We start from the raw sequence: 12705 nt of genomic DNA, 5'->3' as shown, positions 1-12705 counted from the left end.
AAAAAAAAAAGAAAAAAAAAAGAAGGCTCTTCAGTGGGGATACAGAATTAGTTGGCTAACCTGGATAAAATATTTGTAGAATGAACTCAGTTCACGGTGATCATCCTGCAGGTCACTCTGGAGTATCACACATGTGGAAGGAGGAAGCTGTATTTTGCCCATAAGAATTTCTGTTGATGCATAGGAACATTCTGTCCTTTGAGAAATTCTTCTGTCATTGCCAGTTCAATTAATCAGTGTTCACTGTGCATATAGTCATGGCGGCAAGAATATGGACCCTCCAACACCGTGTTTCTGAAAATGTAAAAATGATGACCCCAAAATTTAAATTTTAAATCCACAGTGGCCCCCAAATCTAATCTACTATGGCAGCACTGCTGATTCTTCTGAGACCCTGGCTGAGGAAGAAGAATGGGCCCTGTGACATTTGTCCAGGAGGTACACATCTGTCAAGGAGATGGGGCCAGACCTCTCATATAAAGAGGGGCCTGTGAGCAAACTTCCACACCTTAGGCGGGAAGGTCATTCAAAGCCTGTGTTAGAAGAAATGAAAGAAAAAGAAGAATGATATCACTTTCATCACACAAAGGAAACAGATCTGAGTCCCTTCTTGAAAAAATACACTATATAGAGGGCAGTGTGCTGGGGCTGAGCTGCACGTGGGAGGAACCAGCAGGCAAGGGTTTCCAGCCTCTGACTTCTGTTTTATGGTGGGCTAAATCTTTCAGGTTGACCCTTTCAGTCTAAAGCTAGAGCAACTGTCTGTAATAAAAACTAAGAGGAGTGAATATAATTATATATACAAAGAGCCTTATAAACTGCAATATACATAAGCTGCAAGAGAGTAATGGTGACCATTCTGGGAGATATTAAGTTTTCAAAATACATAGACCCCAGGAGTTTTACTGAAGATGAACTTTAGTGATGGCGTCAGAGATTTCCTGTTGCAGAATGAACTGGTCTGCTTCTGCGGGTCTTGTCTGTGTTTAGTTAATATGGGAGGGGACACACCCTCCTTCAACTCAATCCTCCCAGGCCTCTTTCAGCGTATTGGTACCATCACCTCGCCAATTTTCTTTTTGCTCATAAGCCTTAATATTTTATTTATTTTCAGTCATTTCTTCTGGTTGGTCAGAGCGTACTAGTTATTTTTATGTTCCTTATTTAGGGCTTCCAGATTTTGTGTCTTAGATTTTGGGATTCCAGAGCAGCAAGGCTTAAGAGGTGGGACTGCATGCTACTGGGTCCTCTTGCTGAAGTGGAACCTGGGCTTCTGCACTTTCTGCCAGGCTTTCTCTGTCTCTAGCTGCAAAGCAACGGTAACGACAATATCTCCCCTTATAGGTTTGCTTGAGGCTTAGACAAGCTAATGTATTGGAGCAGTTAGCATACAATATACTTTCAATAATGCTACTCTTATTGGTGAAAAATAATAACCACACTACCAATATAGACAAAACATTTAATTTTCATGCAATTATTTTTCATTTAAGGCCTTCCTCTATCCTTGTGGAGAGTAGTTTGAAATTAATCAATTTCTTATTTGCTTCCATATTGAAGATACCAAATTTGTATCTTTAACTCAAACTTATCATACTGAGGCCTTTAAAAAAAGAATCCTCAAGTGTAATATGACGTTATTCTCAGAAGCAGAAGACACATTGATTTTCACACACATCAAAATGTTTCATTATTTTCCACAGGCTTCCTGAGCACCAGACAACTAAAGTATTTGCATGAGAAATGAGTAACTTTGCTGAACTGTCAGAATACTGAGCATCCTAAGGAAATAGATAATGTCTGAAAGAAAATATGTCTGTCCTTAATACAGGGTATGGAGAAGAAGAGGTGATCTGGACTCCAGCCTAAACTTTGGGTTCATTATTTTTATTATCTGCTTGCTTACATATTCATTTTAGGTACATCACTAGGAAGGTGAATACATTTCAGTCTAAAACATCCTTTTTCCTGGCACTTCAAAATGGCCCAATCAGGGGTAATTCAGTAGCATCTGAACACAATCCATCAATTTGCATTACTAAGGGCAATGATGATTTCTGCTCCCTATGCCACTGTTCAAGATGAAAGGAAAACTCTTTCTATCTCACAGATGGATCATCTTTGAACCACACACTTCCTGATGCCTGTGAAACTTGACCGATGCGGGGGAGCTCCTTGACTTGGTTTCTGCGTATGTCCCAACACAGGATTACCTTGCCTATCCCTGTCTTTCCTGGTTGTTGCTGTTTGTCTCACTGATTTATTTTGTGGCTATTGATATTTATTCTTCTTTTCCCCCTTTGTTTAGCAGTCTTGTTTTTAGTTTAATCAGAATTATGTGCTGGGTAAGGCTCAGCTCACATGTCATCTCTTTGGTGACATTGATCCTCATTCACGCAAGATGCTATTGAGCACACGGTCCCCAAATGACAGTTATTTGTGTGATTCTCCCATAGGGATCTGCAAGGTCATTCAGAGGAAGCCGTCTGTCACTGCGGCTTTACACAAGGAAGCGGGGCAGCAGGAAGGAAGACGCACCGAACAGCAGTATTATTCTAGCCTGGTGTTTGGTGAAAAATGACCTTGTCTTTTACTGAATGAGGAACAATTTTCAGGGACAGAAAAATAATTTACCATACTATTTATTTCACTATACATAAGGAGCTGTTATAATAGGAAATCAGAGACGAGAGCTAATGAATAAGTATGAGGGTTGAGAGGGAAGGGTTTATCAAAAGAGACTAAAGCCTGATATTTATTAGGAAAGAGTGCAAGAAGGAGTGGACACACATTGAGAAAAGGAAATGACATGTATTGGTATACTGCTGTGTATCAGGCAACCTAGAAGAGTGTTTTCAGATCTTTTTCTGTTTCATCCTATGCACTCTCAGAATTACTTAATCACATCTGTTGTACAACTTGGAAGGCAAAAATAGGAGGGTAAACTGACTCAATGAAGGAAGATAGGTTGAAAAGAACAGTGAAGACCCCTGTGGAAAAATAACTAGACTTGGGGTCAACACCGAGGCTTCCTAGCTTCAGTTTTCTAAATTGAAAGATTTAGGATACATCTCTGGAAAAAACACAAGAAAACACACCTCTAATTCAGTGTCCTGAAGCCAGGAATCATTCATGATATGAGGAAAGGGGACGTACAATGTGTATGAGGAATAAGCTGCATCTAGAAGAAAAATCTCCGGTTCGGCTCACCTGTGTAGATTTTCTATCCTTTTTTTTTTTTTTTTTGGTTTTTTTTTTTTTTTTTTTTTGGTTTTTCTCCGGTACCGGGAACCGAACTCACGACCTTGCGCTTGCCAGGCAGGCGCTTTGCCGCTGAGCTAAACCCCCAGCCCCTAGATTTTCTATCCTAATTCCATAGTCTGGACTTCCAGGGTAAACCCAAACTGTTCTGTGAATGTCCACCTGCCTTTCTCCATGGTTCGTCTCAGCCTAATTTCTATCTCACTGGCTAGCAGCAGGGGCCGACTAGTTTGCTATTTATCATGACATTAGACCCCGTCCTTTTCCTTCCCCTGACTTTCCTTTCAAATCCTTGGGGCCACAGGCGAACTCGCCTTCCAAGAAAGTACTTTCTTTGGGCCTGCAGTAATAATTGGGCATAGGATCTCAGGGGTACTCTTTGGGGAACAAATTATAAAAATGTATACAACAAGATGTGTGTATGTCTGTGTGAGCATGGGTGTGTGCACATTGAAGTGTATAAGTTTATATACATTCACATCTGAATATAAGTATACATGTGTATGTACACATGCATGCATCTGCAGCGGCATTCATAATCATGCTTGTTCATATAAAATTTTATTTGCACATTTTCATGAATCTGTGAGTGGATAATCTTCCCACATATGCTATATACCAATTAATTGTTTATGCATTCATTTATTTATATGTACGTGCATGTTTTGCATTATCCCAAACTATAATAGCTGAAGATTCACTGAATATTAAAACCAATTAGATATTCCTGACTTTTTTCTCCACACTTGAAAGAGATATTGTATCCAATTTAAAAAATATAGACTAAATATTTCAGTGTGAATAAATAGAACATGATGCTGCACTTCTAGGTAGTGTCCAGCAGAGAGCAGCAAAGGTCTTTTTCCAGAGGAACCATGTACACTGGGTGGGACTTGGAACTGGGTAAATATCTGCAATATTTTTTTGTTGTGTAACAGAAACTTGACCAAGAATACATAACATATGATATATGGCATAAAACATTGCCACATTTTAATACATATCCAATCTTTGCATTTCTTTATCATAAAGCCTCTGATACTTTCTTTTTTCTTTTTTTTGGTGCTACTTCTGCTACCTGTGCCCTCAAATGGGAAAAGCATGGAGTCATTCACCTCTCCATAAAGTGTTTCTGAAACATGAGTTAATCTTCTCAACCCTTTAATGGATCATTGATGATGCTTTAAATAAAGATCAAGTGAATAAGTCACTCTTTATCCCACCAAGACATTTACCTTTTTAAAAACAAAATGTAATCCTTTATTTCCTAGGGGTGAAGATCATCTCTGGGAGTAAGGACACAAACCCCTGATACTCTCAAAGATCATCAGGGGAACCTGAAAGGAGGATAAACCATTAGCGAAAAGCAAGGATGAGTTATTGGCTCATTCTGTTCAGACATGTCCACTTTTTGGGACATCTGAAGTGTAGAAAGTCTATGTCAAAAAGAAAGTATAGGTCTTTGGCAGGACAGCCTTCTGGCTGCAATGCACCCCGATGTTGTGTAGGGGCCTCCAGAAGACTGTGCCATCATATTCAAGACACCATGGCTACTCACAATAGAGGACATTTGGTAGTTATCTGGTATAAAACCAGACAGCTTTCTGCTTCAAATAGTAACAAAGATAAAAAACAAGTGGTGATTATGCTGTAGGCGTGAATAATTAACACAGAGTTATCGCAGGCTTTATTAATTCCAAGGGTGGTATGGATGCCAGGATTTAGCAGGGTGGAAAAACAGCTGATACCGTTGGGTATGCGCACCAGGGGTGAGGTGTGAGGTGGCGGGATCCCTGTACAGTGGCCGGGCCAAGTGCACGGAAGACCGGCACAACCAGGACAGAGGACACAGGCGTCAATGCCCTCGAGCTGTCTTCAGCCCGCTTCAGAAACTACAGAGGATGTTTAGACAAATTTAAAAATAAGCAAAACAAATGTATGGCATTAAAATTCAAAGTAGTGTTTATCTTTAGGAAAAACATTGGAAATATTGACTTGAAGAGAATAAAGGTGCTCGCAAACTACTGTGTGTATTTTATTCCTTGATCTTGCTGTTCAGTGCATGAGTACGCTCGCTTTGTGCTCATTCATCAACTTCGCTCTTATAAACTGAACATCTGACTAGAAAAACAGTATAGCTACTCTCAGCAGGCTGAATAAAAAATACCCAAGGCATATTCTCTACTTACAAGGCCAGCTTCCTTTCAAGTTTCTGATCCAAACCTCTGTCAATGGCCAGCAAGTATTAATTGCTCACTGCCTCCTTTTTTCACCCCTTCAAGAGGGAAACATGTATTTGTTTGTCTTGTGCGACTGTTTTGTGTTGGAAGGGCCACAGAGAAGTTGTTTGAGTAAAAACTTTCCCTTGTCACAAGGAATAACATTGAAATCTACTGCGGAAACTGTTGTAAGCTTTTGGGCTTTTAGTCTGGTGTCATAATTTAAGGAAACACTTGAGGTAGCTTTACATTTTAAAAGTAAAAGACAAGGAAGCATTTCTGTGGACAGGTAGAAAGGCCCTTCCCTGCATTACTGCATCCTGTTGTCTGCTGTTCGTAGGAGGCTGTCTGACCTTATACAGATAGTAGAGGGTCATTATACTCCCCTAGTTTTCCAATATCAGGCTGGACCATTGGCTAGTTGGGGTTAATTATTGGTGAGGAATAGTGACAGCTGCTACCTCTGAGCAGAAGCTTTCTTATTGGTTACTTTCCTCAGCATAGCATGCTATAAATTGTGAGGACTTCCTTAACTCATACTCCAGAGTTCAGAAGACATGTACAATAGAACTAGCCTATCAATAAATAATTTTTTAGAAAGAAGAAAATTGCTGGGAAAACTAGATATGTACATGAAAAAGGTACAAACTTAGCCTCTTATGTCATATCTTTTAAAAATTAATTCAAGGGGCTGGGAATTTAGCTCAGTGGCAAAGCGCCTGCCTGGCAAGCGCAAGGTCATGAGTTCGATTCCTGGTACCAGGAGGAAAAAAAAATTAATTCAAATATTATTAAAAAATTAAATTTAAGACAGTAACATAAAGATGGTAGAAAGAAACATGGGAAAAATTCTCCATAACATTGATTTGAGCAATGACTTTTTGGATATCACCCAGAAAGTACAGGCGACAAACACAAAGTAGACAAAGGGGATTAGATGAAGCTCAAAAGATTTGTGCAGCCCTGGAAATAATCAAATGTGAACAAACAACTTACAGAATGGGAGAAAGCCTTTGTCAGTGATACATATAATAAGGGATCAAAATACACTATAGATAGAACACAAACAACTCAATAGAAACACAAGTATAAAAATCTGATTAAATATGAGAAAAGACCCAAATAGATATTTATCAAAAGGGGACATCAACACAGCCAAACGTATCTGAAACCATACTCAACACCACTATCAGGGGCTGGGGATTTAGCTCAGCGGCAAAAGCGCCTGCCTGGCAAGCGCAAGGTCGTGAGTTCGGTTCCCAGTACCGGAGAAAAACCAAAAAATAAAAAAAAAAAAAAACACCACTATCAGGGAAATACAAATCAAAACAATAGCAGATATCACCTGCATACCTGTTAGGATGGCTATTCTCAAAAAACCAAAGTTATCAGGTTTAGACAATGATATGCAGAAGAAGAGACTCATACACACTGTTGGTGAGAATATAAATTAGGACTATAACTGAGCACAATCTGAAAGTTCCTTATAATAAAAAACAAAACACTAATTGCCAGTAGTAGTAGTAGGATAATAATGGCAGTGGGATAATGCAGGAATCTTCCTACCAGGTACATATCCAAAGGAAAGGAAATTGGTATATCAAAAAGACACTTGTACTGTCATGATTACAGCAGCATTATTCATAAAATCCAGCTGTGGAACCCACTGAAGTGTCTATGGGTACGTGACTGAATAAAAAGAATGTATCTATACAAAATGGAATAGTATTCAGCAATAAAAAAGAAGAAATCTCATCATTTGCAACAGTGTAGATGAACTTGGAGGATGTTATGTTAAACGAAATAAGCTAGATGCAGATTGCTAAGTACCACATGACCTTACTCACATAGGGAACCTATAGAAGCTGCTGTCAGGTAGAGAACAGAATGGAGCTATCATCAGGCACTGAGGTTATTGGGATATGTGGACTGGGGAGGTCTTGGTCAAAGGTTACAAAATTCATTAGGAGAAATAAGTTCACGTGATCTGTGGTACAGAGGGGTGATTATAGCTAATACATTCTCAAAAATGCTCAGCACGTTGTATGTATAATAAAATAGTAACTGTATGAGGTAAGGCACTGTCTTAGTTACTTTGCTCTTGTTGAGACAAAATGCCTAATACCCCACATTAAAGGAGGAAAGGTTTATTTAACTCACAGTTTATAGAGGTTTCAGTCCATAGTCAGCTGGCTTTCAGGTATGGCAGAGAGGTATCACGGACGAGAAGTAGTCCATGGAAAAGCAGGGCAGACAGAAGGTAGCAAGCTGCAAGCAACAAGCAGCCCTCTTTCTTTCCCTTATATTCTATCCAGGCTATTGCCCTTAGGTTGGGTAGCACTCAATCCCAGGATGGGACGCCCTTAATCCCGGCATCACACTGTGAATCAATCCCAGCATCACATGATGTAGATCCAGCCACCTCCATAAAGCTCCACTGAGGACCACATGAGGCTTTGTGGGGCCATCTAGACACAAGCCACAGCAAGCATATCTTAACTTGCTAGATTATGTCATTCCATAATGTATGTGTACTTCTAAATATGTCATATGTAACTGATGTGTATAATCTTGTCGATTAAAAATAAAATGAATGCATTTTTTTTAAAAAAGTATTTTATTGGAGAGGATGGTGGTAAAGCTATTCCTTAATCCAGATAGATAAAGTGGTGATTTAACTTCTACATCAGAGTAATTTATTGCTAATGGTGTCATTAGAATTAGTGTTAGAGTGCAGAGTTAGAGTTGCAGTAAGTCTGTGAGGGAAACATATAGAAACACACTCAACTTATAAATATTTATATAAAACAATCATTTGCATGTAAGAAAACATTAATTATGTATTTATGAGTACGTATACTATTCGTAATGAACATCACCTTTATTTTTTTATATTTACCATCAAGTGATCACACTAAAATAAATAAAGAAAATTGCCACATAGTAAGCAGTCTATAAAAAAAGGCCTTAAGTCACTCCTCATTTTGAATTGCTAAGGTCCGACCCTGCATTTTCATTGTATCTTCCCCAGTGAGATCACCTTGACAATGGCCCTGCGGATCTGACGGGTCTTGATGCTGTAGATGACGGGGTTCATCAGGGGCGGGAAAAGTACGGAGACGGTGCCCATGAGGATGTGCACCAGAGGCGAGGTGTGACGCCCGAACCTGTGCACAATGGACAGGCCTAGCATGGGCACGTAGAAGCAGAGCACAGCCAGCATGTGGGAGACACAGGTGTTGAGGGCCTTGAGACGCTCCCCTGCAGAGGCGATGGCCAGGACAGTGCGGAGGATGATGGTGTAAGACAGCAGGATGAAGAGCACGTCGGAGCCCATGGCCAGCATGATAATGCACAGCCCATAGAGCCTGTTGAAACGAGTGTCTGAGCAGGCCAGGCGGATCATGTCCTGGTGGAGACAGTAAGCGTGGGACAGCGCCCCAGGACGGCAGTAGTCAAATTTCAAGAGGTGCAGAGAAGGGGCTGCAGTGATGGCTGCACTGCGCATGCCCAGCACCAGCCCAGCCAGGGCCACTCGAGGACCAGTGAGCACAGATGCATAGCGCAGAGGGAACCGGATGGCCACCAGGCGGTCCAGAGCCATAGCGAAGAGCACGGCTGACTCCATGAAGGAGAAGGAGTGGAGGAAGTGCTGCTGCAGGACACAGGTCACCAGGCCCACTGTCCGGGCATCAAACCACAGCACGCCCAGCACCGAGGGGAGAGTGGACATGCACAGGCCCAGGTCCGTCACAGCCAGGATAGCCAGGAAGTAGTACATGGGCTGGTGCAGGGAAGGATCCGTGCGTACTAGGTGGAGGATGGTGGCATTACCCATGAGGGCCACTAGGTATCCTACAAAAATGGGCAGTGATATCCAGTGGTGAGCCCACTCCAAGCCTGGGAAGCCCGTCAGCAGGAATGAAGAGTAGCTCACGTTGGCACTTGTTAGAATGGGCATCTTCATTCACAGGGGGCCTGTTCTCTCTGCGGAAGGTGGAGATGTGTTCAGAGTCTCAGACCAGTCAGCACCACCCTCCCCTGACCAAGGATGGCACCAACCCCTGAGCCACTTTGTCCTCTCTGTAGGGACTTAGTGGCCCCCTCATTAACCCCTGCCCTCAGCCCAAACCCGTTTCCTGCTTTCCCTGTGCCTTTTCTCATTCCCATCTTAGTCCCATCTTATTTCTTAACTATGTTACATTTCTGTAAATGCTTTCCCTACTTTTGACCAGCTAATAGAATATAGATCTTCTTTGCACTCCTCTGATTAAAAAAAAAACATATAGCTCAGTGTTAGAATGCTCAGATTCTTAAAATTCTGCTCCTCCGAGCTTGTCTTTCTATGGCCTTGCCTTTGCTCCCTCTTGTAGAAGGCATTAGCTCTAACATTTTTAAGCAAATTTAGGATAACTCAGGAGTTTCCTTACCTAATCTGCTCTCTCTGTTATCTCCTTGTTGGTGTGTGATCCTCTCCACATTTCCATGTGACTGGAAGAAGAGGTGTTCAGCTTCTTTCCAAACCTCACCCCTTTGAAGAGGCCCTGTCCCTCGCTGTGTAGCACACAGGCCTCAGACATCCTCTCAGTCTCCCTGGGGTCCTCCTCACAGTTGTATTAACCCAGTATCTACCATCAGTCAGTCAGCCTTTCTGTCTGTCTTTTTTTCCTTCAATGCTAGGGATTACAAATAGGGCCTTTACATCAACCTACATCCCCAGTCCTTTAATTTTCTGAAACAAAAATCTTGCTGAGTTACTCAGACTTTTCTTGAATTTGTAATCCTCCTGTGTCAGCCTCCCAGAGTACTGGAATTATAGGTATGCAACACTCCTCCTGGCTATAGCCCATGTCTTTAAAGTTACTACATTTATTCAAATGACTGAGACTACTTTATTCTTTTTAAAGTATTCAGAGTACACAATCAAGCCACACTACTTATTTCTTTTCCTTGCTGTCTTATCAAAATAGGCCCTGTCAGAAATTAAACTGGGAAACTGACACAATCTACAGTTTCATTAAATCAGGAAAACTTATGAGAGCAATGTTTCCTACAGGTATTAACACAGCAGCAATAATAACAAAGCTTATTTCTGTATCTTTTTTTTTTTTGGTTTTTCTCTGGTTCCGGGAACCGAACTCACGACCTTGTGCTTGCCAGGCAGGCGCTTTGCCGCTGAGCTAAATCCCCAGCCCCATATTTCTGTATCAAGTTTGTTGAATACTAAAAACAGAGCACCTGGGAAAGTGCTAAAACAGGTAGGCCCTGCTCTCCACCATCTCAGTGTCTGATACAATATTTTCTTACATAATTTTCATCAGGATAGTAAGGATAACATTTCCTAATCAAAGAATTGATAATGTTTTAGCTGACACACCATGTGAACAGAATTTGATAGAGTTTGGAGTACAATAAATGATAAATGTATTTGTTATTGTTGCTCCTAAATCCCAAACTGATTTTCTTATCATTTCTCCCCATTTTCCATGGTCTTTCCCCTCTTAATATGCAGAAATGTATTTCTTCTCCACTTTTCTGGGATAGCGTGTCAGTTCTCCTCAACTAGTGTCATGTACCTTCAAGTCCTGGGGACTCACTCATTCACCTTCGGGTACCATGGGAACAATGGGGAGATGGAGGAAGAGGGTATCAAAGGATAAGTGCAGGGAAGCAGGGCTGTGGGGTGGGCTGAGCACGGGACTTGGGATGCAGGAAGGAAAACGAGGCACATGGGGGCAGGACGAGACACCCCAGAGTGGTGGCCTCTATATTACCAATGGGAAGGCCTCAGCTGAGAAGCAGGGTTCTCTGGAAGCCAGCACTGAAGTGATGGAAGGAGAAAGGGAAGGAGCGAAAGGCGGTGAGAAGTGCTAAAGGACAGAAAGAAAGGAAAGAAAACCAGCCTAGTGTTAGAGGGGAAGGAAGTAGCCTAAACTGGAGGAAGAAACTGAACCACAGTGGGGGAGAAAGATAAGAGAAAAGAGGGAAGGAAAAGGGCTTAGAGAATAGGGAAGCAACGTGTCAGGGATACCTGTTAGAGGGGCGAACTGATGGAAGAATGAACAGAGAACTGGAGAGAAGAATCCAGGGAGCGAGGCAGAAAAATGCCTGCGGAGACGTTGAGAGAATCTGGGGACCAAGAGCAGCTGGAGAAAGGCAGAGGCAGAGGGAAAGAAGGGGTTGGAGGAGAGGAGAAAGTCTGTCAAGAGACACAGGAGAGATAGAGCTGGGAGTAGAGAGGAGGGAACTGGGAAGCATGGTCAGACACGGAGGGGTGGGAGAGAGGACCCCAAATAAGACAGAGAGGAGCAGGCACCCAGGGGTCCTGAAGGAGGAGGCCAGCGCATCTCCCACAGTCCACTGTCCAGTCCCATGGTCGGGAAGAATCTGCAGCACTGTCTCCTTGCGGATGGATGACGGGCACGGAGGCTCTGGAATCAGATCTGCATTCAGGTCACCAGGGCAGGATGTAGTAACTATGACTGCGCAGATGATTCGCTTAGTTTCACTTTCATCATGTGAGAAGTCGAGCCAACTATGCTTACTTTGTAGGATAAGGGGCCATGTACGTGAATTTTAAATGACGGGTAGTTAGAACCATATGGTCAATTCAGATTAGTATTATATACCGTATCCAATACTATCTTCCTCTGGACACTTGGACACTCGCTGAAATATTCCTCTGCCGTGGGCCGTTCTCTTCATACCCGCAGTGGGCTTTAAGGGAAAGTCAGCATGTAGTGCGGCGATATCGAAGAGTAAGGATCTCAGAGTTAGGCGTCCCGAGGTCTTGAGCCAGCTTTTACACAGCCAATGGTGGGACTTTTTTTGGTACTGGGAATCGAACTCAGGACCTTGCACTTGCCAGGCAGGTGCTTGTGCCGCTGAGCTATATCCCCGGCCCGGGACTTTGGTAAAGCTTCAAAATATTTTTGCATTTTAGTTTCCTTCCATGCTGGACATTTTCACATGTGCCCTACCTCCTTTCCAAAAATATTATCTGATTTAACTGGACTTTGGTAAAAGGGCTATAAAGTACTGGAAGCCTCACCTCTTAAGTGGGGTAAAGTGCCTGAGACTCAGTTTCCTTTCTGCCACAACCCTGTGTCATTCCACTGCAAAACACAGCCTAGCAACAAGTCCAGGGATTTCTGCCCAACCAAAACAACCAGGGAAGATATCCCAGAACAGCTCCCCTAACCACAGAACGGCCATTCTCATGGAA

General features: G+C 42.3%; 1 protein-coding gene across 1 annotated transcript; it reads right to left on the bottom strand.

The window, feature by feature from the left end:
* Window positions 1–8493: 8493 nt before the first annotated feature.
* LOC102003753 (olfactory receptor 51L1-like) lies at window positions 8494–9447 on the bottom strand. The gene has a single exon (XM_005380082.1). It carries the CDS (start codon window positions 9445–9447, stop codon window positions 8494–8496), a length of 954 nt encoding a protein of 317 aa, XP_005380139.1.
* Between the last annotated feature and the right edge of the window lie 3258 nt (window positions 9448–12705).

Source organism: Chinchilla lanigera, unplaced genomic scaffold (assembly GCF_000276665.1).
Source record: "Chinchilla lanigera isolate Chin_1 unplaced genomic scaffold, ChiLan1.0 scaffold00013, whole genome shotgun sequence".
Classification (NCBI taxonomy): domain Eukaryota; kingdom Metazoa; phylum Chordata; class Mammalia; order Rodentia; family Chinchillidae; genus Chinchilla; species Chinchilla lanigera.
The sequence above is the reverse complement of the archived record's forward strand: the minus strand, read 5'-3'. Positions and strand labels throughout refer to the sequence as shown.

Coding starts and splice junctions, on each gene's coding strand:
- LOC102003753 (XM_005380082.1), bottom strand. CDS start 9,447: ATGAAGATGCCCATTCTAACAAGTGCCAACGTGAGCTACTCTTCATTC.